This window comes from Vipera berus (assembly GCF_964194415.1).
Source record: "Vipera berus genome assembly, chromosome: 9".
Lineage (NCBI taxonomy): Eukaryota > Metazoa > Chordata > Lepidosauria > Squamata > Viperidae > Vipera > Vipera berus.
Window position 1 is genome coordinate 262,395 of NC_138212.1, and position 23,446 is coordinate 285,840.

General features: G+C 56.0%; 3 protein-coding genes across 11 annotated transcripts; all 3 read left to right on the forward strand.

Moving 5' to 3' along the window:
• The first annotated feature begins 37 nt into the window (after positions 1–37).
• LOC308672144 (uncharacterized protein C19orf47 homolog) lies at positions 38–7,121 on the forward strand. Of its 5 annotated transcripts, XM_081334819.1 has the most exons (9): positions 38–80; positions 236–285; positions 377–464; positions 1,164–1,278; positions 2,365–2,446; positions 2,548–2,682; positions 3,043–3,192; positions 3,571–3,641; positions 5,192–7,121. In XM_081334819.1, the coding sequence occupies exons 2-9, from the start codon at positions 267–269 to the stop codon at positions 5,708–5,710; spliced, it is 1,179 nt and encodes a 392-aa protein (XP_081190945.1). In that variant the 5' UTR covers positions 38–80; positions 236–266; the 3' UTR covers positions 5,711–7,121. The 5 variants fall into 5 exon arrangements, with proteins under 5 accessions (XP_081190945.1, XP_081190947.1, XP_081190948.1 ...); XM_081334821.1 differs by lacking the exon at positions 236–285 and having other exon boundaries at positions 44–80; positions 377–653; XM_081334822.1 differs by lacking the exon at positions 38–80 and having other exon boundaries at positions 127–285; positions 377–653.
• Positions 5,594–18,820, forward strand: AKT2 (AKT serine/threonine kinase 2). Of its 5 annotated transcripts, XM_081334818.1 has the most exons (15): positions 8,199–8,360; positions 9,056–9,222; positions 11,131–11,244; positions 12,143–12,271; positions 12,572–12,683; positions 12,989–13,145; positions 13,289–13,420; positions 14,042–14,107; positions 14,524–14,592; positions 14,716–14,838; positions 14,968–15,096; positions 15,244–15,458; positions 16,025–16,112; positions 16,234–16,336; positions 16,428–18,820. In XM_081334818.1, exons 3-15 carry the CDS (start codon positions 11,199–11,201, stop codon positions 16,505–16,507), a joined length of 1,449 nt encoding a protein of 482 aa, XP_081190944.1. In that variant the 5' UTR covers positions 8,199–8,360; positions 9,056–9,222; positions 11,131–11,198; the 3' UTR covers positions 16,508–18,820. The 5 variants fall into 5 exon arrangements, with proteins under 5 accessions (XP_081190943.1, XP_081190942.1, XP_081190944.1 ...); XM_081334817.1 differs by lacking the exons at positions 8,199–8,360; positions 9,056–9,222 and adding an exon at positions 5,594–5,614; XM_081334816.1 differs by lacking the exon at positions 9,056–9,222 and having other exon boundaries at positions 8,191–8,360.
• Positions 18,307–23,351, forward strand: CCNP (cyclin P; the record flags this gene model as incomplete). The annotated part of the gene is made up of 9 exons (XM_081334314.1): positions 18,307–18,398; positions 19,983–20,073; positions 20,478–20,571; positions 20,721–21,004; positions 21,343–21,441; positions 21,550–21,705; positions 21,906–22,064; positions 22,382–22,560; positions 22,955–23,351. The coding sequence occupies 9 exons, from the start codon at positions 18,307–18,309 to the stop codon at positions 23,133–23,135; spliced, it is 1,335 nt and encodes a 444-aa protein (XP_081190440.1). The 3' UTR covers positions 23,136–23,351.
• Between the last annotated feature and the right edge of the window lie 95 nt (positions 23,352–23,446).

The window sequence follows — 23,446 nt, forward strand, 5'->3', positions numbered from 1 at the left end:
GGGGATGGGGGGGGGCGGGAGGCCGCCGGAAGTGACGCCACGCCGTCTTCCGGTGCGGCCTGCGGGAGCCGGCGCGGCGGGTAAGCGACGGGCGGGGCTGGCGGCTGGTTTCGGGGACGGGCCCGGGCAGGGGATGGGCCCCGTCCCCCAGCCCGGGTGCCGCGCGGCGAGGGGCGGGCCGGGGCGGCCGTGGGGCGGCGGCGGCGGCGGCCTCACGCGGTGTCGCTCTCCGCAGGCATTCCGGCCGCCCCGCCTGGAGCAGCGCGATGGCGTCGGTAACGATGGGTGAGTGGGCCCCCCCCTTCTACCCGGGGACCCCCGTGGCCGCCCCTCCCCCCGCTCCCCCGCCCGGTTAACGCCGCCGTTGGTCCCACAGCCACCTCGGAGTGGATCCAGTTCTTCAAAGAAGCCGGGATCCCGCCGGGCCCCGCGGTCAACTACGCTGTCACGTTCGTGGATAACAGGCGAGTGGCTCCGCCGGGCCTCTCGGGGCCTCTTCCCGGCCCTGCCGGGATCGAAACTTTCAAGCGATAAAGAACTAAGGTAGACTAAAAGTAAGAAGGAAATCAAGGGAAAAGTAAAAAGCAGAAGAAAAGAAGTGAAGAAAGAAAGAAAAAAGGAGTAGCTTCCGCTGTTGTTCACAGCAATTATAAGTACAGATGTGTTTTAACTTTTCTCTCTAAAGTTACATCGTTACTCTTCTTTTAATAATTCCTTCTATAATTTGCCCTGTCTATTCAAAGCCATAAATCAAAAGTTCATAAAAAGCTTCTGGTCACCAATAAATGTAGGCAATATCTTCTCTTTGATAAAAGAACTCAGTTTATCCATTTTGGCACAATTTATCAACTCCTCCAGCCATTTCTCCATAATGGGAAATGTCGAATATTGAAATGTGTGAGTTTTTTCTAATATATCCATTAGTCTTGAAAAGTTCTGGCTTCAATTGAACATTGATTTTTATTTATTTATATTTCATATTTCTTAACTGCCCATTTTCCTCTTTAAAATTATCTTTCACTTCTTAACTGCCCATCTTCCTCTTTAAAATTATCTTTTCTTTCACTTCGTTGAAAGAATTTCCCAGGACCTTGTAGAGTCATAGAAGGACTGGTGAGAATTGTAGCTTGGAAAGTTAACTTTTGCTGCCTGCGTCCTTGCAGGATCCAGAAGAACATGCTGCTGGATCTCAATAAGGAGATCATGAACGAGCTGGGGATCACGGTAGTTGGTGATATTATTGCCATTCTGAAGCACGCTAAACTGGTATATCGGCAGGTTCGTACCGTGGAACTGTTGCTCATCCTTGCTTTATTTCGTACATTGAGGCTTCAAACATTTATTGAATCATGATAAATAGATCTCGTAAGGGACGCGGTGGCTCAGTGGGTTAGGACGCTGAGCTTGTCGATCAGATGGTCGGCAGTTTGGCGGGTCGAATCCCGAGTGCCACGTAACAGAGTGAGCGCCTGTTACTCGTCCCAGCTTCTGCCAACCTAGCAGTTCGAAAGCACGTAAAAATGCAAGTAGAAAAATAGGGACCACCACGGTGGGAAGGTAACAGCGTTCCGTGCGCCTTTGGCATCTAGTCATGCCAGCCACATGACCACGGAGATGTCCTTGGACAAGCGCTGGCTCTTCGGCTTTGAAACGGAGATGAGCACCGGCCCCTAGAGTCGGAAACGACTAGCACGCATGTGCGGGGGAACCTTTACCTTTACCTTTACCTTTAAATAGATCTCTCCGGTGCTGACTAATAAATATAGGGGCTTTGGGGGCATCTTAATAATTTTGGATTTTGTACCTGGAGGAGTGGCGTGGCGGCCTAGTGGTGAAAACGCTCACTTCCCATTCAGAAGGTTGAGAGTTCAATCCTGAATAGCAGCAGATATTTCTTAGAGCACAAGAAGAAAATAACTGCTGCAAACTCCATGTACGCATCAAGAAGGGCATCTGCTAGTAAAGGCTCAGTTTCATTCAGCCATCCTGACTACTCAGAATTGGGTTACAGGATTGTAAAAGAAAAAGATTTGGGTATGCCAAATAACTTTAGGCCTAGTGTAAGGAGACGGCTCTGAACAGTACACATGGAGAAGTCAAGCCTTTCTCCCCATAGACATTGTTAATCTTCCAACTCTGGAGCAAAAAATTCTAAAAGGCTAAAACTCACAGATGCTTGATGAACTACAGGCCACTTCTGCATCTGAGGCTCTGCTGTTCCCCAAGCTGTCTTTTCTCCAGAATGCAACATTTTAACCTGGGGACTTGATGCATTTCTTCTGCTTTGGTGCATTTGGAGAAGATGAGACCACTCTCTCGATCTGCCTATGACCACTTTATTACTGTGAGCATTTTCTCCTCCAGGAAATGTGCAAAGCTGCAACAGAATCGGTGGCCTCCAGCCAAACTGCTTTGCAATCTGAACTCCGTAGAAATGCTAATACTGGTGAGTACAGGTTGCCTGTGTTGCTGATTGCGGAGTCTCATTGAAATCCAGACCTCCGTGATGGCTATTCTTTACAGTTGTGATCTCATCAATTTCTGCAGCTGCCACCAGGATGATAGCCAACAGCTTGAGCCGAGACTCTCCCCCTTCTACTCCTGTTCGGAGGCCTGACACCAGTGCTTCCAAAATCTCCATCACTGTATCCAACAAAATGGCAGGAAAAAGCACCAAAGCAGGTGATTGTAAAAATCCATAGCTCAATGTATTTCTCTGCTGGGAACTTCTGTTCTACGTGGTATCGCTGTCATGCCATGCCATGATTGGTGTTTACCTTTCACGGTTAGAGTATTAAGGTCTAGGCTTCTGTTGCCGCCACAAGGGTAGAATTAAGCTGCTCAGCTGGAGAACCTGGAGCCAAAAATGAACAGGCCACTCAAGAATCTGAGCAATTTCTATTTTCTGCTTGGGTCCCAATGGCTGTGCTTGTTTTGGCTTCTGAGCAGAAACAGCAGAAGCTGTGTCTTGTGGCATTTGTAAGCAGCACAAGAGCATCCACTGAGCTGCATCCGCTTGCTTATGTCTTCTTGGTGCGGCAGCTGCTTGCGCTCCTCGGGCTGAGAATCCCACCAACCCAGTGAAGCGGCGCCGTGTCACAGCAGAAATGGAAGGGAAGTACATTGTCCACATGCCCAAAGGGACAACTCCTAGGACCAAGAAGATCCTGGAGCAGCAGCAGGCAGCAAAAGGTATTGCAGCTACCTTTGTCGGGGGCAGGGGGTTGCTTCTTCAAAGGAAGGAGGTTGTGGGAAACTTTAAATGAAAGTGGGGGAAGGATATGTAAATTGATCATTTGAAAACAAAATTGATCTTGCTTACAATACTAGGCAGGGTTCCCTTGAGAGGATTTTCTGCCCCTTCTCTCTTTTCTCTAGAGAGACATGACATCTCCTGCCTTCCCTTTCTTGAAGGGAAACTCAAGAAGGGCCTCTTTCGAAGCAGCACAGAGGCTTGGGAATAAAAGAACATCTGTAGCTTGGTTGTTTCCTTGGGAAGAGCCTTTCCTTTCCTAGTCATTTCACAGTGCAGATGTTGTATGCATCCATGTTTGTGTTCTTCTCTGTCAGGTTTGCAAAGAACTTCTGTGTTTGACCGGCTTGGCGCAGAGACTGGTGGAGACACAGCAACAGGGAGCAAGGTGAGGGGAGGTGGGGGCAGAGAAACCTCTTCTTTGGAGTTGACAGCAGTTTCTCTTATTTCCTGTGTGTGTTTTCCGCTAACTCGGTGGTCCCCAATATACTGGGTGCTGATCCAGGTGGCCTGAGGAGGGGGAGGTGGCAGTTCTGGACTACCTGACTATGCCTGGATGGGGCCTGTCCTAGCATGCCCCTCCCTGAAGAATGCAGGTATAGCAGGTTCCTTCTGGAGAGCCTGGGGGGGTGTCTTGTTTCTGACACAGCAGCACTGGGCTTTTCTGGTTGGTTGGTTCTGCTTTGTGCTTGCATTTCCTTCCCTTCTGTGGGAACTGGCTGCGCAAGAGCAAGTTATAAATGCTGGAGGGCTCTTGTCATGAACTATTTTTGGTTGGAGGTTGCAGCAGTCACTCATGTCAGGAAAACAACCATACCGTGGCAGCTGCTCCCTTACACTCACACTGCTATAAAATCATTTTAGGAGTAGAGCGTATGGTTTTGTTGGCAAAAATCAAAAGAGGTCTGGTAAGATCTTTTCCATCTAACATTTTATTAAAAGGATTAAGTTTTTGTGAGCTCACTTCAGATGCATGAGTGGCTAAACTGAGAAGATTTAAACAGGTGAGGTAGGAAGGGAAGATTGGTCAGTTATGTAGATGCAGGTTACAGGTGAAACAGATCACAAGGTAGTATAACAAAAACTCCACTGAGATTGCCTGAAATTTTTTGATGTGACTTCATCAATCTCTTGCTTATCTATGATAATGGTGATTGCCATCAAATCATTGTCACCCATTTAGATAGATTTTCTCCGTGATTGTCTGTCCCTATCCTGGCCCTTCAGCTCTTCCAAGGGTGCCCCATTACCATTGTAACAGAGTCCCTCCACCTGGTTGTTGTCTTTTTCTCTTTCCTTCCACCTTCCCCAGCATCAGAGCATTTTCTAGAGAGTTGTGTCTCTCAAGATGTGCAAACTCATTTGTACTTCAGTGAATTCTGGATTGATTAGTTTGTTTTCTTGGCTGTCCATAGCATCATCAGAAATGTTCTCCAGCATCATAGTTCATCATAGTGTCTGTGCCCTTTTTTGCTTCCTCAAAGTCTGGTTTTTGCTTTCACAGGGAATACTGCACTGTGGCTTGCACAGTTCTAAATTTTACACGTATAGGCTGTATTCGTGGTATTGAAGATCTTTTCCAAGCCTTCACGGCTGCTTTGTCGAGTGCTGTTCTGTAGCGTATTTCCTGACCACTTGTTTCTGCATGATTTTAGTACTTGTGAACCCTCATCCGGATCCTGCATCTCCAGAACCAAATTGTCTTCCTCTCCCTTTCTCTGCATGCCTCACTCCATGCACCCCACCTCAACCTGCGTCTGATAAAGTGAACCAATGGCTTTCAACAACCAGGCCAGATGCTGCCAGACTCCTCCCAATTCTTCACCTGAGTGCAAGGCCAGTAGTGCTCTGAGCCTGCCAGAGCAATGCTGGCTTCATCTCCAGAGCAGAGGGACCCAAAATCACCCGGCCACTGTGCTCTGCTCTGTCTCTCCACAGCCCACAGGAGTGTTCAGCCGGCTGGGGGACCTGCAGGAGGACAAAGCACCCGACAGCGATGATGACAGCTCTGTCCTGCAGTATGCAGGAGTGCTGAAAAGACTCTCCCAGCCTAAGGACAGCTGCAAAGTTGGTGTCACCATCAAGGCCAAAGCTACCAGCTCTGAGCCCAAGCAGGTGATGGCAGCAGCTGCCACCGCTGCAATCCAGCAACGTGGGAGCAAGAGCGTGGCTGGACCTGCAGCTCCTGCCAAGGAAGAAGAGATGCAGGGCTCGCCTCCTGCCTCAGGCAGTGTGGCCAAGAGACTGGGCAAGCGCTCGCTGAAGCTCCTCCAGGCCCAGGACAGCAGCGTTACCAGTTCCAGGAGCAGGCCTGACCCTTCCTTCCGAGTCACCATAAACAGAACTTTAGGGAGCTCCAAGGTAAGCAGCTCCAGCCCTGCAGAGCCCCCCAGCGCTCAGATGGACCACACGGGCACCGTCAGTGTCTTTAAGAGGCTCGGCAGGAAGACTGTGTGAGCCTAGCCTGGGACCCCGCTTGGAGGGAGCCTTCAAGGAGGGCAAGCATGTTTGTGTGTGTGTGTGTTCCTCTCTCCCGTCAGCTCCCTTTGTGATGTGAGCGGGAGGCCGCACTTCAGAGCCGATGCGGGTCTGCTTCTGTGAAGCTCTTGGTTGGCTCTCCCACTACTCCCTGCGTCCAGAGTTGCTTAGGGCCATGCACTGTTGCGCCCCATGAAAGGCCAGTCCTGGCAGGGTGTGAGCGCTTAGAAGGCCTTGAGGAAGCGAGGGGTCCTGGGCAGCCCTCTGAACACACCTTTTGTTTTTTCTCTGCAGGTGTTTGCTCTGTCCTAGGAAATAGTGTCCGTAAGAGAGGCAGGCGGTCCCTCCCTTCTTTTCCCTTCACTGTCCTGAGTTTTCATCTGCCGATCCTGGAACACCTGCCTTCCAGGAAGGGCAACTGCCAGATTTTTCTTTTAGCGGATGCTGGAGCTGTGCAACTGGCAAGGCAGGTCCGGCAGTGTTCTGGGTTTCTTCTCTTTTCTTTCCTTTTCCGTTTTTTTAGAATGGTTGAGAAACACCCTTGTCTTACACGTCAGGATTCCTGACTGGTCTAGTTCTGTTTCTTTTGCTGCACTCCTGAATAAGTTGTTCTTGGACTGGGTGTGTGTGTGTGTGTGTGTGTGTGTGTGTGTGCAAATGGCTGCACCCATATTTCCTCCGACCTTTCTTGAGCAAACAAAAGCAAACCATTTTTTTAAAGTGCTCATCTGATGTTCTGAGGCTCTTTCACCTGCCGTGCTGAAGCCACCCTATTTCTCCAGCCCTCGCCCCCCCTTTGTGGCTTGGGCCATCTGTCTTGAGTGGGGGGGAATCTTAGATTACAGAAGGCACACACCCTCACCCAGCTTAGATCGCGCCCCTCCACCCACCAGCTGGCAGGATTTGGGGTAGGGCAGGCTCAGCTTCGGCATTAGGAAATCTCTGGGCATTGCAAGTTTAAGGAGGGGGAGATCTGCCAGGAAAGGGTGCCTGGCACCATTGGACCCCCACCATAAGAAGCCCTGGCTGTCCCTGGCCTTTACAACCTCCTTTAGAGAAGACCAGTGAAGCCCTCACCCCCGGCCCGGCAAGATCTCCTGGGGGAATCTGGTGCGCAGGGATTTCCGCCTCCTGCAAAGAAATTTCACTGATGCCAGCAGGGACCGGTGCCAGGCAAGTGGGAGAAAGAGAGGCGAGTGTGCCCTGAGGCTTCCCTGTCCCAAGGGCTGCCCAGAAACCAGACCGACTACAGACCCGCGGGCTGCTCAGCTGGAGGGCGGCCAAGCCAGGTGCCCAAGGGGGCTTCGCTGCTTGAAAGCGGGTTTGTCAATGGGAGTCGCTGTACATCGGGATGGTGCGAACGCCGGTCACAATAAATGGTGTCTCCGCTCGGCTGGTGTCGCTCGACTCTTCCTTGCCGGGCGCCAGAGCAGGGAGGCTGTGGCCCGGGGTAGTGGGGCAGCCTGTGCAAAGCAAGAGCCTGCTGGTGCTGTACTGGTTCTGTCATTCAGTCCCTAAATGCTGCTGTCCGGCCTGCAGAATCTTTGCATCAGAGGAGTCTCTTTCCTCAGGCCTCCCTTTTGTGCATCCCAACAGATGTTTCCGTATTCGCCCTTCTGCCTTGCCAGGGGGTAGGGCAATGCCACTCCCTCCTAGGGATTCCTGGCAGCCTGAACGTCAGAGGGTATGACAGAAGTAACCAACCCCTCCCCACTCACCCACCCCTATTCCCCAATCGGCAGGTGCCATTTCCACGAGAGCCACTTTTGCACCATTGAATTGACTCGAAGCCCTTTTGTCTCTGGGCAGCAGAACGGGCTTAAAAAGTGGGTGTTTAAGGTGCCCTGGCCACCTTTGGGGTTGTGGTCACTTCAAATGCTTTTTGGCTTCTTGCACTGAGCAACACGGTGCATTTTATTTTGTGGCAGTTTGATTCTAGGGAGGGGGAAGGCCCCCCCGCCCCCAACCTGTGTGCCTCCTGCCACACGCGATCAGAGGCCACCGCCTAGACTCCTTTCCGTTTTCCCAACTTGCTTATGGCTAGAGGTGCCGTGAGAAAGCGTGCCGCTTCTGATGCTGATCCGGTCCCTGTCCTCTGCCATTGGAAAGGGCCCTCTGACTCTGGGCGGATTCGAGCCGATTGCCCTGCCCTGCCTTGCCTGCCTGCCTGCCTGCTTCGAGGAAAGAAGGCAGCGTGACTTCTTCGGCTGGAGAGGCCAGCCTAGCTTTCTGCTCTTTTTCTGGCTATCAGCAGAAGCGCAGCCAGGCGCCCAAGGGGGCTTTGCTGCTCGAAAGCGGGTTTGTCGCTCGGACTCCACGATAAACGGCGTCTTCGCTCGACTCTTCCTTGCCGGAGCGGGCAGGCGTGGCAGAAACACCTGGCTCGGTCGCCCTTGCGCATGCGCGAGGGGACGCGCCCTACGCGCAGGCGCCGGGGCTGGCCCGCGCGCCTGCGCAGAGCGGCGAAGGTTGGCTGGCAGCGGGGCTGTTGTCGTTCCTGCTCGCGTCCCGGCCGCCCTTCCTGCGCGCGGGCCGGGAAGAGGCGGGATTTCCGGGCGCGGGCGCCGTCGGGCCTGACGTGACGCCAGCCCCGAGGATGGCCCCGCGGGGACGCCGGTAGCGGCGGCAGGTGAGGGGGGGGACGAGCCCGAGGGGCGGAGGCGCCCCCGCCACCCGGCCGAGAGCGCCGGGCGGCCGCGCGCGGGGCATTGTGGGAGGGAGGCCGAACCATCGGCCGCGCGGCGGGCCCCGCCGCTCGTGCCCGGCCTGGGGCCGGAAGGCGCTTCCCGGGGCCTCCCCCTCGTGGAGCCGCCTTGGCGTCCTCTCCTTCCCCGCTCGGGGCCCTCGCAGCCCGGCCGGTGAGCCCCTCTCCCTGCCCGCCGCGGGAGCGAACCGAGCTGCTCGTCCGGAGCGCTGCTGCTCGGGAGGCGGGCCGGGCTGGATCCGAGGCGGCCCCTCGCTGGGCTGGGGGGCCTGCGGGGTTTCAGCGGGCTTCCCCTCCCCCCGCCAGGGAGCGGCGGTGCCGGGGACGGAGCGCTGCCGGTGGCTGGGGCGGCCCTTGGCCAAGGAGGTCTTCCCGCCGGGCCCCCTCCGGTCGGCCGCCGAGGCTCCCCAGAGGCTCTGGATACCTAGGCCGAGCAACCCGGGGCCGCTGGCACATCTGCCCACCCCTCGGCCTCGTGGGGCGGATCGGGATGAAGCATGATCGCTTCCCAGCGGCCGGGGGGGGGGCTCCGAGGGAAAGCCCGAATTCTAGCAAGTAACATTTTAAATACACCCAAAATTGCAAACGCTTTAACAACATCCGCCCGCCCGCCCGCCGAGATGCTTGTCTCGCACTAGAAGGGCAAGGAAAGAGCGACTGCCAGAGTTTCTACTAGCAGCTCCTGCTCCCCGCCACAAAGGCTGGCAAGTTGCTGGTTTCAACGTGGGCAGAATCTCGAGCTTCGCCGCCTCGTTACTCAACATCTAAGGGCCTGGCCGCCCTGGAAGTCAGTGGAGACTAATAAGCGAAGTGGGGTCTGCCTTAGGTGGCGGGGGGGGGGGGCAGCCTGTGCAAAGGAAGAGCCTGCCGGTGCTGTACTAGTTCTGTCACTCTGTCCCTAAATGCTGCTGTCCGGCCTGCAGAATCCTTGCATCAGAGGAGTCTCTTTCCTCAGGCCTCCCTTTTGTGCATCCCAACAGATGTTTCCGTATTCGCCCTTCTGCCTTGCCAGGGGGTAAGGCAATGCCACTCCCTCCTAGGGATTCCTGGCAGCCTGAACGTCAGAGGGTATGACAGAAGTAACCTACCCCTCCACACCCACCCACCCCTATTCCCCGATCTCCTGCTGGGAGAATCGGCAGGTGCCATTTCCATGAGAGCCACTTTTGCACCATTGAATTGACTCGAAGCCCTTTTGTCTTGGGGTGGGGTGGGGAGGCTCTGGTCCTTTTGCCCAAGCCCGGACTTGAGCCTTCTGATCAATTCCTTTCCAGTTTCCCATAATGGACTCCAAGGCTCTGTTGCAACCCCATTGCTGCCCCTGTTGCTCTTGGCCTCTGTAGCGACGAACTTCCGGAGAGTCTTCCCAACTGGGGCAAGGAGATGAGCTTTCTCCTTTCACCTCCAGCAGCCACAGCCAGCAGGGGAGGGCACAGGGCACAGATTACAGAAAGTGATAGTTTCACTCCGGTGTGCCCTACTCAGATAATGGCAACAGCGGTTAGACTTGTATACTGCCTCACAGGGCTTTGCAGCCTTCTCTAAGCTGCTTACAGAATCAGCATTTGCCTCCCAACAATCTGGATCTCTTAATACAGGCCTTGAAACTCTCTTGTCCAGTGCTGGTCACCCCCATTTGAAAAGGATAATAGGCTACCAAGAGGCTATCAAGATGGTTAGGAGGCTGGAAACAAGTTGTGTCTAAACTGAGTGTGTTTAGTGTGCAAAAATGGGCGGGGGGGGTAACTCTTTTCCAGTCTCTGGAGGTGATAACCTGGAAGGAAGGAAGGACTGGTGCCAAGGAAGGAGGGTCAGGCTACACATTGAGAAGAACTTCCTGAGTGCACAGTGCAAGCTGTTGGCCAATGGAGCAGGCTGCCAGTGAAGGGATGGTGGGTTCCGCTTTGCTGGGGGTCTTTGCACAGAGGCTGGGTACCATCCCATTGAAATGCGCATGTGGGCCGTTCCATAAGACGGCTCCGATGTCTCCTCTGGTTTGTGATCTTAGTCTCCAGAAGTGACTTCCTTTGCCTGCTGAAGAAGCTGCAGCTCTGCTAGCTCTTCCTCTTGGCCACAGTCTGGCATTTCTGTTGGTGCTGCTGCTGCTGACACTATGTCTCTCTGGATCTCATTGCCCCTGGGAGAGATGCTGGTTCTGGATAACAGAATCTCTTTCCCAGACTTTTTTTCCCTGTGTTGTTTGGTCAGAGAAGCTTTCTGTCTACTCATGTCAGACTCGCTCTGGGAGTCCAGTGCAATAAGAATTGCCTTATGGAGATGGATCCAAGCTTAGCCAACCCTTCGTAGGCAGCCACATGGTCCAGCAAAGCTTGCAAGTAACAAGCTGCTTCTGCTTCTTGGCTGTGGCAAGTTTGTGGCGTCCTGCCTGAAGCCAGCTTGATTATCCTGCTGGCCACGGTCACGTGGGTCATGGCTGCATGGCCCTGGCTCTGACTGGGAGGTCAAGGGGAGCCAGTGGAAGCCCTGTGGCCTTCAATCGGTTCCTTTTCGCCACTGGCCAGTGCAGATGAGGGATCCAGGCCCTGGGGGTGGGGAGCCAGGCTGGTGTCGATTGTGGCTTCGTAGAAGATTTCACAGCGTTCAGAAGCCGTGCTGCAGTGCTGAGTGGTAGCAGGGCTTCAGGGTAGTCACCGATGTTCTTAGGGGATGGCAGCAGTTTTCTTCTCCCCTGCAGGTCGCCAGGCCGCCTGTGGCCCGCTTAGCAGGCAACAGCTTCTCTCTGTGCCCCGTGGTGACAGCAACATGAGTGAGGTGTCGGTCATTAAGGAGGGATGGCTGCACAAGCGAGGTGAGTGTTGCCCCGACTGCCCTGCCGGAGGCCTTGAGCCACCAGTGGAGCTTCCCCCAATGGAATCTACGCACGGACAGGCCTCTCCCGAGTCTGGGAATGCTTGTTGCTTTGGCTGTGGCTGGCGAAGGCCGTCACCTCTCCTACCCCCGAGGCCCTGAGCAGCCTTCCCAGAGAGAGGCCCTCAGCCACTGGGCAGCCTGCCTTCTAGCCCAGGGAAGGACCTGCGGTTGTAGCTCTGCAGTCTTGTCTTCTTCAGTGGCTTGTCTGGATCATCTAGGACACGCTGGTTGTAGGGCAACCCAAAATAAATCAACGGTCTGTGTGTCACCCGGCTGGTCTCTTTCCCCTCCCCTGAGCTGCTGCCCCTTGTGCAGTCGTGGTTTCTGGCAGACAAATATAGACCGCAGCTGGGGGAGGGGAGAGGTTGTCCAGAGGCTATTTTGGTCCTGCCGTGGCCTGGAGGGATGGCAGACTCAGCTGCGGCAAGCCTCGGTCTGCTTTTGCTAAGGGGGCTTGGGCAGGAGAGCAGCCCTCCCCCCAAAGCTGTCCCCTGGGCTGAGCTGTCCTTCCCAGAATCCAGGAGGGTGCCTGCCCTTGAACAGCAGGAGGTCTCCCCTATCCCCCAAAAAAACCTCTTTCTCCAGCAAATGGAAGAGATGCCTCTGTTGGTCAGGGTCCCCATCTGGCAAGGTGACATATGAGGATCCGTTCTTCTTCCAACATTTAGGCCAGGTGGGGGCTCTTAGGGGTGTTGGGCAGAATGTGGAGATCGATGGGGTCACACATCTATGCTTGCTCAGTCACTGGGGGCAGAGCAAAAGTTGCCTACTCTGGGGGCAGCTGAGCCACATGGGGCTGGCGTATCCCCCTGGGTAACCCCAGAATGCCTTTCCAGGGGAATACATCAAAACCTGGAGGCCCCGGTACTTCCTGCTCAAAAGCGATGGCTCTTTCATTGGCTACAAAGAGAAGCCCGAAGCTGCGGATCACAGCTCACCCCCTTTGAACAACTTCTCTGTGGCAGGTGCGTTGCCCAGGTTAGCTTGGAAAATGTGGGCCGCGGGTGAAGTGCTCTCCTGACCTCCAGGGATGCTGGCAGAGGATCCTCCCCCACTTTGCCAAGCGACTTGGTACCCTGGCATTGCCCTTCCCTTCCTCTTTGCCTCTGCATCGGGGGCAGCCACCCTGGCTGAGCCTGTGTAGATCTTAGCTGGTGGAACCGGGTCAGACTGGAGCTTGCTTGGAGGGAAGGGACTGAGGGCCGCCGGGAAGGTTCCCCAGGGAGACTCCAGCCCTTTCCTCCTCCTCTCTCTCCTCTCACCAGAATGCCAGTTGATGAAAGCCGAGCGTCCTCGCCCCAACACGTTCATCATCCGCTGCTTGCAGTGGACCACGGTCATTGAGCGGACGTTCCACGTGGACTCGCCTGAGGAAAGGTGAGTGGCAGCCCCGAGGCCTCGCTTCAACCGCCATGAGCAGCTGCGCTTCCAGATGCTGGCTGGGAGTGGAGGGCGGCCTGTTCGTGTCCCGTCCTGCTGTGTGGTTCACATCAACCTCTTGTGTTCTGGTCGGCTTTGGGGCCCAGAAATGCCTGGCTTTCCTGACCGTGGCGGTTCCCTGCCCAGCAGCAGAGAGTCCTGCCTTGGGCTGGCACCTGGGCTTGTCTCAGCTGCCTTCTAATGGAGCCGGTCTGCCCTGGCAGACCTCTTAAGGCTCCCCACTCTTTGCATCCGGTTCCCAGGGAAGAGTGGATCCAGGCGATCCAGATGGTGGCCAACAGCTTAAAGAACCAGGAGGCGGAAGAGGAGGACAGAATGGACTACAAGTGTGGCTCCCCCAGTGACAGTCCAGGGGCCGAGGAAATGGAAGTGGCTGTGACCAAGGCCAGAACCAAGGCGGTAAGCGAGGCAGGTCTGCGGGAAGGAGACAGCCACTGATCCTGGCTAGTTGAGGGCGCTATCAGATTATGGCTGTGGGATTTAATGATTTTATCTGGACGACCTGCTTAGCTCATCTTTCTCTCTCTGCCTTCTGTTGCCAGACCATGAGTGACTTTGACTACCTGAAACTCCTGGGAAAGGGCACTTTTGGGAAGGTCATCCTTGTACGGGAAAAGGCCACGGGGCGCTACTATGCCATGAAGATTCTGCGCAAAAAGGTCATCATTGCCAAGGTGGGTGGAACCTCCAGCCCCTCGGGTAGGGCAGGGAGAGTGGGGAGCCTTGGGGGACCAGCCAGAGGGCTGCTGCCTAAGAGCAGAAGGGGGGGGGACCGTCCAGGGCTTTGCAGTCAGAGGAAGAAGCTGAGGAAGGCCCCGCTCTGACTGCTCAAAACAGCAGCAGGAAGTTTCTGTCTCCAGACCTGCAGGATTCTCGTAGAGTGGAATTAGTCCGTCTCTCCTTGAGAGGATGGACCTGGGCTCCCTTCTCAGAGAACCTCAGGGTGGGAAAGCCGTTTGGAACCCTTCCTTTCCTTCAAAGCTTGGGCTTTCTGCTCCTGGAGAGGGAAAGAAGCCTTGTAAATATTTATCGCTGCTTCTCAGACAGTTTGATTCTGGGATCCCCCTTTCCTCTGCCACTCAAGAGAAGAATGGATCCCAAGGACAGACGCCCGCACACACACGCACGTTAGCCATTTGGCCTGTCTTTATGCCCACCAACTGTTCCTCTTCACTGAGCCTGGGTTGCCCCTGCTGCTGTTTTGCTAGAGCCTGGAGAGGTAGCCCGGGGGTGTGTGTGTGAAGGTCAGGTGCTTGCCAGGTGCTCCAGGTGAGGACGTTCTTCTCTCTTCCAAGGACGAAGTGGCCCACACTGTCACAGAGAGCCGAGTGCTGCAGAACACGAGGCACCCCTTTCTCACGGTACATGCCAAGGGGGGCCTGGCCAAGATCCAGGGGGGCTCTGGCATGCTTCCCTGCTAGCCAGAAGTATGCTTTGCTTCTGGGCTGTGTGGGGCGGGGGGCGCCCAGAGCCAGTAAAAGCCTGAGGGTCCTGCCCAAAGGGGCCAGATTGAGGCCTGCTCAGTTTCACACTGAGACTTCAGGGGAGTGAGCGTCTCTGAAATATAGTCCTTCTCCTCCTCCTCTGTCTCTCTCACACTCACTCTCATAACCCCCCCTTCCCGCAAGACAGAATCAGAACACACAAGGTGGAACAAGAATAGAGTTGTATGCACAAGCTTGGTGTTGATTCTCAGAATGCAAGGCCATGGTGGGCAGGGGGCAGCTTCTCTGGGGGCGCCGTTTCTGAGGGGAATCTCTGCTCCTTGCCTTTCTAGGCCCTGAAATACGCATTCCAGACCAACGACCGCCTCTGCTTTGTCATGGAGTACGCCAATGGAGGAGAGGTGAGTGTTCACCAGGAGTCCCTTCCTTGGAGTTGTTGCAAGTCGCTCACTGGAAGCAGGAGTGAACTTTGGGTCTGGCATCCCTGCCCGGGTGCTTCCCCCTGACTCTGCCTTCCCCTCCAGCTGTTTTTCCACCTCTCGAGAGAACGTGTCTTCACGGAGGAGCGTGCCCGCTTCTATGGGGCTGAGATCGTTTCTGCTCTGGAGTATCTCCACTCTCGGGACGTCGTCTACCGTGACATCAAGGTGAAGACGCACTTGCAGAGCACTTGGCTCCCTTCCGGAAGGGTCTAAACGGGTGGCCCCTGGGTGAGGTCTGTGGGAGGCGGGGGGGGCTCCTCTCTGCTGGGGCCCAAGCACCTTTCTGCCTTTTAGCTGGAGAACCTCATGCTGGATAAGGACGGGCACATCAAAATCACGGACTTTGGGCTGTGCAAGGAAGGCGTCTCTGACGGTGCCACCATGAAGACCTTCTGTGGGACACCAGAGTATCTGGCCCCAGAGGTATGGGAGGAAGGGTGGGTCTGGTCTCGCCCAGCCGCCGGGGGCCCTGGGCCACCTCTGGGGTCAAGGCCAGCAGGTGGGATGGCTTTCTAGCCCTGCCGCCAGAGGCCTCGTGTCTCACCGCTCGTCCTGCCCTCTGCCCCGCAGGTGCTGGAGGACAACGATTACGGGCGGGCCGTGGACTGGTGGGGCCTGGGGGTGGTCATGTACGAGATGATGTGTGGCCGGCTGCCCTTCTACAGCCAGGACCACGAGCGCCTCTTTGAGCTCATCCTCATGGAGGACATCCGCTTCCCGCGCACCCTCAGCCCCGACGCCAAGGCCCTCCTGGCCGGCCTGCTCAAGAAGGACCCCAAGCAGAGGTGAGGGCAGACAGGGCCCTCTGAAAGGAGTTCCCGGCTGCACCTCAAGCAGCAGCCTGGCCTGGTGCCTTCGCGTGCCCAGGGGCACGGTCACTTCTGTCCAGGGAGCAGAAGGGCTGAGTTGCCGGAGTCAGCAGTCCTTGGTCTGGGTTGCTGGACCTGCCAGAGAGCAGGAGTGGCTAAGAACTGGATCTGGGGCTTCCTCAGTCAGGTTCAAAGGCCAAGCCACGATTTGCATGAATATAGCATTTGGTATAAATTACAGTTGATTTTTTTATTTTAGAGTTTGAAATAAGTGCATAGTGCGTAGTTTGTACAGGTGCATATATAACGTGAGCACGCTTCTCCCGGCAGAATATACAGTGAGCAGGTGTTATGTTGCAGCCATGTGGGGAGAAGAATTGCTGCTGGCCCCACTCTGAGGAGTTCCCCCTTCTTGTCCTCCCAAAAGGGCCTGGTTGTCCCTCAAACAGGCATTTGCCCTCCAGCTGAATCTGTGGGCACATTCACGTGGCCCTGACTATCCACGCACACACAAAGCTGTTAACTAAGCCTTTTCTTGCCAGGCTGGGGGGCGGCCCCAATGATGCCAAGGAGGTAATGGAGCACCGGTTCTTTGCTGCCGTTAACTGGCAAGATGTGGTTCAGAAGAAGGTAAGCACTGCTGCCGCCGCCGCCCTTCTACCCTTAGTGCTCTCCTGGATGGGGAGGCGGGGTGGGGGAGTTGCAGTATGATCCCACCCTGGTGTGAACTAAGCAGGCTCTCTCCCGCCAGCTCATCCCCCCTTTCAAGCCCCAGGTGACATCCGAAATAGACACACGGTACTTTGATGACGAGTTCACAGCCCAGTCCATCACCGTTACGCCACCGGACCGATGTGAGTTGGGAGGCAAGCCGGGGTGGTGGGGCTAGTTCTTTGGCTCTGGCTTCACTGGGAAGCTACCGGCCCGGCTGTTCTTTTTCCACAGACGACTGCATGGATCCCCTGGATGCCGACCAGCGGACACACTTCCCTCAGTTCTCCTACTCTGCCAGCATTCGGGAGTAGGGCTGCAGCACCTGCCTGAGAGAGCGTAGGGCCGGCCAGACCCAGGACTCGGGGTGGCTCCCACTTCTGGGGGGCAAAAGGAGGACCCCGGACCTGCCACATCAGCCCTTCCAGTCAGGACCAGCTGGCTCACCTGTGCCCTTGTGGCGCTAACCCCCCCCCCATCCTCTCTCCCTGCCTCTGGGCCACAGCTGAGTTTTACGTGGAAATTGCTTTGGCGTGTTTGGGTGGTTTCTGAGGACTGCACTCTGCCACAGGGTTGTGTCGGCGGAAGGAAGGGGACGCTGTTTGCTGCCTCCTGTAAGGGGTGCCATCCTGGACCCCGGAATGTGGAGGACCCTAGCATTATAGCTTGCAAGGCTGTGCTAAGGGGCAGAGCCCCCAAATCCCACCACCCCATTTTTGTGGGATAGTGGCCGGCTGGCCGGCCACCACTCAGGTGCCTCTTGAGGTCAATGGCCTGGCAGCTGTTGTTGACCTTCGGTGGAGCAGAGTAAAGGGCTTCCCTATCGCATCTGTGGGTGCTACTGTTAACAAGAAATTTGAGGTGCCCTCCAAATAATGGGGTGGAAGCTGGCTCCCACTTAAAACAGTGGGCTTTTCTAACAACAGCTGGGGGGGGGGAACAAGGTAGCTGTATCTTCTTGCCCCCCCCCCGACAGTGCTGCTGCTGCTTCCAAGGCCCACAAATGGGCCTTACTGGAGGGATTGGGCCCAGCTGCCCCTGCCCATTTGTGCTTCTGAAGGGGGTTGCCCTTGTGGGGCTGGGTGGGTGGGCTGAGCTCCCCGGCCCAGACCTTGTGATGGCACTGGCACCGCTTCCCTCCCTTTTTTCAGCTGTGGAAGACGATGGCCTGCCTCTCTGACCCTGAGAGGAACGCAACCCCCAGGCAGGCCCTCTCCCTCCCTTCCTGCCTTGGGAGGGGGGGAGGTTTGGTATCCAGGCACCTTTCACCTTGCCCACCAGCCCTGTGTGGCTTGGCCAGGGAAGGAGCCTCTCAGCCTCTGCCAGGGCACCCCAGGATCTGCAGTCCGGCACAGACGCCACTCAGGCAGACCCCCGTCTTGCTAACAGGGAGATTGTGGTCACCTGGCAAGCGCGGCCAGAAGGTGGACTGTTCTTCCTGCAGCTGGCTAACAGTCCGCGCACACACCCTGTGTAAAGAGTGGCAGGCCTTCAAGGAAAGGGGCTGCCCCAGCCCGTTATTAACACCCCCAGCCTCTGCCTGTTGCTGGCAGGCCAGAGCAGTCCCTCCTGCCTACCTGTGTTGCCTCTCGGGCAGGTACCGGAGGACGCCACCTGATGGGCTGGAGGACAGCAAATGCCCTCAAGTGCACCTTTGCCCTACCTGACCCTCCTGGTGACTTCAGCAAACCTGGAGCTTTCGTGCCTCCTGGGGTTTGGGGATCTGCCAGGGGCTTCTGCCAATCCCATGATTGCTCTGGGCTCCATGGGGAGTCTTCTTGCTACAAAACGGGGGGGGGGGGCATAGACCTGGCTGCAAATATCCATGGCGGCCCTGGCTGCCTTCCCATGACTTGACTCTTGCAGGCTGCCAGTGACAATTTCACGAGTCCACTGGGCTGATCCCCCAAGTGGGCCATTCCCTGGCCTGATGTCCCGAGAGGCCTGGGGGCAAGTCAGAGGGAGAGGGCTGGGCCTCCCCCAATGAATACAGCCTCTCATGCCCTTGAAGGAGCTCCAGGACTCCCAGCCGGCTGTCTGCTTGCCTTTGCCCTGCAGCCTGTGCAGGGTGGCTCCCGTCAGGCGCTCCTGAGGGCTGCTCCAGACCCACCGCATGGCCTTTTCAGCACACCTGAAGTGCCGGCAGCTCCTGGGCCTTTTGGGTCTGGCCAGAAGCGTTCAGCTGAGGAGGCGCCTTGAATTGCGGTTCGGCTTCCTCGGGAGGAACTCTTGTGCCCTGGACTTGCAGGGCCTGGTGGGACCTCGCCCTATGTGGCATTTGTGTCTTGGGAAAGAATAGTTTTTCACGTTTGTTGTAGTCCTAATTCAGATTTACTAATTTAATGTTGCCCCTATTAGATTAGAGTGAAGCACCCACTCTGTTGCGGCCCGCTTCCTCCCGTTCTCCCCACTGCTGGAAGTCAACAGCACATCTGGCCCTTCACAGACAAGGCTGGCTCGAGATCCTGAGTTCCATTTGTAAAATAAAGTTTGCTGGAGAGTTTTTATATAAATGTGGCTCATAAGCACAAAAACTGGAAAGGCTTTTTTTTGGTAAACCACAAATTGCCTTCCTTTACCCTCAGATTTGTACGGTACAAGCAATAAAAGATTTTATTTCTTGGTTATGTGGTGGTCTCTTAATGTTTATTAAAATACTGCACAATTTTAAAGCAACACCCAAGTTCTTGTTATAGTTGATATAACTAACATATATATTTGTCTACAAATTCAATCCCAGCAAGCGACGGTCTTTTGAGGAAGGCTGCTTAGCTCATTTTTGCAAGGATGAGCGTCTTATCCGTGGAATTTTAGCAAAGCCGGCCTGTCGCCCTCTTCCTTGCCTTCTCTAAATCTTTGGAATTTAAGCCTCCTCCCTCAAATGGTGGGCCATTTCCTTCAGTGCTGCTCACGGAGTGCCAAAGCAAGCCAACCCCAGAGCTGCCCCAGGCCCACCACCATCGTCCCTCCAATCTGAACAGCAGGCAGTACCCCCCCACACACCTGCTCCCCCCCCCCCGCCCCAGGAGCAGGCGGCCTGCCAGGGACTGGCCTCTGGGCAATTGGTGGTGTCACTTTCCACTTCCACTCTGCCACTCGTGAAAAGTTACCTAAAGTTAACTACTTTAGAACATCCAAGCGTCCCTCCTGCTCCGCTCCCCGGCGGCTCATTCCACTAATGAGCCCTAATTTAGCCAAGCTGGGGAGCGGATAGGAGTTCTGGCGCTCAGCTCCCTCCCCACCTTGTGGTGTTTGGGCACAGGCCATGGCAGGCCCCGAGCGGAGGTCCCGGATGCTGCAGCTGCAAAGAGCTGTTCTCTCGGTAGGGGCCTTGCTTGTGGGGCAGACCGGGGCGGTCTGGGCTGTTGGGGGACAGGCGGCAGAGGGTGGTCATGGAAGAAATGGTGTCCTCTCACAAAGGGAGGAGCCCTTGCCATTATTTTTCACCCAAGAGGTGCACTACCAGTCCTGGCGGCGTGGAGGAGCAATTCTTTGGCCTTTGGCCTTTACAAACGCCTCCGCAGCTCCTCTGTCTGAGTTGCAAAGCTCCCCCCCCCCCCGGCTCATCCGGGTAGTTCAAACTGGAGGGGAAGGAGGAGCAAAGGGACTGTCTCAGTCACTCGAGAGCAGGGACTTTCTCTTCCCTCCCACCCCCTCCAATTTAGAAGACGCCAGTGGAATCCCTGCCATCTCTGGGCCAGCCGGGAAGGTTTGCTAATAAAACGAGGCTGCATCCCCCTAGGAGGAGGGCTGCGTGTTCCTTTAAAGTAACGACCCCCCCTCTTTCAGTAGTGCTGCTCGGTTTCAGGTGGATGAGAAAAGGGAGCCTTTGAAAAGCAAGAGCAACGAAGGGCAGACCACCGAAAAAGCTTCTGGGAAGGTGAGCGGCTCCTGCACTGGAGACCTGTGGGCGGGAAATGAAATAGGAGCCACCAGAAACTGCCCGTGGGAGGAGGTGGAGCCAGGGTGCCTCTGTCAAGCACCAGATTGGCATCCATTAGATTGGATTGGCAAGGGGGGAGCTCTGGGGCCAGCTTGGGCTCCCCTATTGGGGTGAAGGGTCAGACATCTGGCCTTGAACAGCCCTGGGCCTGGTAGGAGGCAACCCCGAGCCCTCCAGGACTCTGGGCTCTGGGATGGAGGGCAGCAGGTCATGTGCAGGGGGGGGCTGCTTGGGTTTTCCTTTGGCAGGTAGCTCTCCGCACCCTGACCTTGCAGGGAGGGGCACCAGGGCTTTCCCACTGCTGGCAGTGCCCTGGCTGCCTGATTCCTCTCCTCTTCCAGAAAAAAGGCCTGCAAAGCTATGAAGAGAAGGCAGAGAAGTGGGGGGTGCGGTGCCTCCAAACCCTGCCGGAAGCTCCTTTGCCGAGAGAGCGAGGTGAGGTGCTGATCACCCGAAAGGGCTTTGGAGGGCAGCAGTGGGAGTCCATCTTCGGGGGTGGGGGTGGGGGGAATGACCCTAGACATGCACCCTGCCTCGTGGCGAGGGAGCCCTTCCGACCTCCCCGTCTCCCCCCTCTCCCCCAGTGGTCCCAGCCTCGCTGGCCCGGGAGCTGCCCCAGGCCATGCTGCGGATGGACATGGCCCTGGAACGGGAGTACGCCCTCGACATCTTCAGCAACCTGATGGTGAGCAGACGCAGCGGAGCCCCCCCTCCCCGCCGGCCTTTGTACACCCAGAATGCTCCATGCCGGAGAAGCAGACGAAAGCCAGGAGAGGCGGCTTGCTGCATTCCCTGCAGGAACCCAGTGAAGGCATCCCAGATGGGGCTGTATCCTCCGGGATGGAAGAAGACGCTACCAGCAGTCTTGGTAACTGCAAGACGGAGGCGGGAGCCCCTTGGCTTGGCCCAGGCTTCAGGGTCTCTCTGACAGCGCCTCTGCCTGCCCAAGGGGGCCTGAACCTCCATCATTTGGGGGTTGCTGGCTACCTATGGCCTCTTGCTGTGTGGGCCTCGTATACCACCTGGCCGGGGAGCACAGGGCTGCCAAGGGGCGTCTGCCCTGCCCTGGAGCAGAGCAGAGCAGAGCAGAGCAGAGCAGAAGACATCGCTGCCTCTCCCTCAGCTCCACTCCAGGGAACGCCTCCCCAGTCCTGCCAGTGCCAAGGGCCAGGCCCTGCCCAACCCCGGGCTCCGATCTTTTCACAGTGGAAGCAGCCATCCTATGCCTTCCAGGGCTTCGACCTGCCACGGTCGGTGACGGTGGAGATGCGAGCCCTTCTGGTGGACTGGCTGGTGCAAGTGCATGTAAGTGCTCGGCTTGGAATGGCCTGATTTGTTGGGTCTAGAGGTTGGGGGGGTCCCCTTACCTCTGCTCTGCTACGATGGATTCTACTCCTTTTCTATCCCCCTCAGGAGTATCTGAATCTGGCTGATGAGACCCTCCACCTAGCCGTCCATCTCATGAACTCCTATATGAGAGCAAGCCATGTCAAGATCCCTCACCTGCAGCTTCTCAGTGCCACCTGCCTCTTTCTGGCATGTAAACTGGAGGAACACACCTGTCCAGAGGTGAGAGTGTGAAAGCTGGGTTCAGGAGTATCCGCTGGCCTTAGAGACCGGGGCAGCTGCAGCAACTTGCTCTGCTGTAGTTCAGCAGCCCTTCTTGGTCCTTGGCCTTTGAGGCCAGAAGAGGAGGGCATCTGGGCCTCTCTGGAAGGCCCCGCCATGCTCTGGCATAAGGCCCCGCCATGCTCTCGCCTCTTCTGCAGCCAGCCCAGCTGTGCTTCATGATGGAAAACTCCTGCAGCCGAAAGGATCTCCTGCGAATGGAACGCAAAATCCTGGCCCGGCTCAGGTTTGAGCTGCATTACGCCAACCCCATCCACCTGTTCCGCCTCCTGGCAGAAGTGGCCCATTGCACCTTAGAGGTGAAGGTCCCAAAGTGGGCCAGCAGGGGCCCAGAACCACCTGCAGGGTCACCGGCTGCTGTTCCCAAGCGATCCCCGGGTAGAGTGTGCCCAGGCCTTATGGGAGGACAGGAAAGAGAGAGAGAGAGAGAGAGAGAGAGAGAGAGAGAGAGAGAGAGAGAGAGAGAGAGAGAGAGAGAGAGAGAGAGACCCTTGCAGACCTGGAAACACCCCCCCCCCCGCAGTGATTTAGTCCTAGGGTGTGGGGGGAAAGAGGCTGCAAGCATTCTGAACTGGACCTGAACAAGCATCCCCTCTCCTTCCCCATGCTTGTTCAGGTCCAGTTCTTGGCCCTCTATTTCCTGGAAACTTCACTGCTGGAGGTGGACTGCCTGTCCTTTGAGCCCGCTCAGTTATCCTTTGCGGCTTTGTCTCTGGCACACCGGCTGATGTGTGAAGCCAGAATCAAAGACACAGATGCACTTCAGGAACATGTTCCAAAGTTCCATGTGTACAGGTATGAGCAAGCACGGTGTGTGCCCCAAGGAACAGATGTGATGACAATGAAAAATAGAGGAAGTGCAAATAATTTGGGTTCTCTCCCTTATTTCCCAGCTTTTTAAAGTATGGCCTCTTTGATGTGTGGCTGCCTGTTCCTTCATGTGCCAGAGGGCATGGGAAGCGCAGGTGTGGCTGCTGCCCCAATTCTTGCACGGCACCAGATGGCCCGTGCTCCATGGGGTGCCCGGTTACCATCTGTGCAACTGTGGGCCATTCAGGACACTCTGGCGGTCAGTGGTAGCCCAGCGAGACAGGGCCGTGGTTGTCCCCGCAACCGCATGGACTGGGGCATTTGAACAGTAACAGAGCAAGGATGGGTTCAGTCAGTAAGTGCTCCTCTCTCCTCACAGTGAGGCTGAGCTGTCGGCTGTCTTTCCGTACATGGCCAAGGCGGTTTTGCAGAGGAGCAACACCTCCCTTCGTGCCGTCTTCCTGAAATACTCCAGGCCACAGAAGCTTTGTGTCAGCACCAACCCTGCCATTGCTGCCTCTAAGTTCCTGAGCCACTTCCTGAGGGATCCCACCCAATGAAGGAGGAGGATGCTGGGGTGATGTGTGAACTGTCCCTTCCCACTGCATGTGGGAACAGGGAGTGCAGGAAGCCAAGCATTGTCCCAGGCTTGACTCGGCTCAGAAGTTTGTGGAGCCCCTTCTCTCCTTTTCTTCCTTCATACAGGACATTTCCTCACTTCATCCTGGTCTGTCTTTCTATTCCACCCTCTCTCTGAGGTCTTGAGTCTTGCGCAACCCCCCCCCCCACACACACACAAACTAAAAACAAAAAAGAGATTGTAAGCAAAGGGACTTCATATGTATAATAAAGTGTTTTATTTTCTTGAAAA

Bases quoted from the DNA above. Each gene is read 5' to 3' on its own strand.
- LOC308672144 (XM_081334819.1), top strand. The intron at 1,279-2,364 runs GTTCGTACCGTG...TTTCTCCTCCAG, and splicing joins CTAAACTGGTATATCGGCAG to GAAATGTGCAAAGCTGCAAC. The intron at 3,642-5,191 runs GTGAGGGGAGGT...GTCTCTCCACAG, and splicing joins ACACAGCAACAGGGAGCAAG to CCCACAGGAGTGTTCAGCCG.
- AKT2 (XM_081334814.1), top strand. From the start codon at position 11,103: ATGGCAGCAGTTTTCTTCTCCCCTGCAGGTCGCCAGGCCGCCTGTGGC. The intron at 13,421-14,041 runs GTGGGTGGAACC...CTCTCTTCCAAG, and splicing joins AAAAGGTCATCATTGCCAAG to GACGAAGTGGCCCACACTGT. The intron at 14,839-14,967 runs GTGAAGACGCAC...TCTGCCTTTTAG, and splicing joins TCGTCTACCGTGACATCAAG to CTGGAGAACCTCATGCTGGA.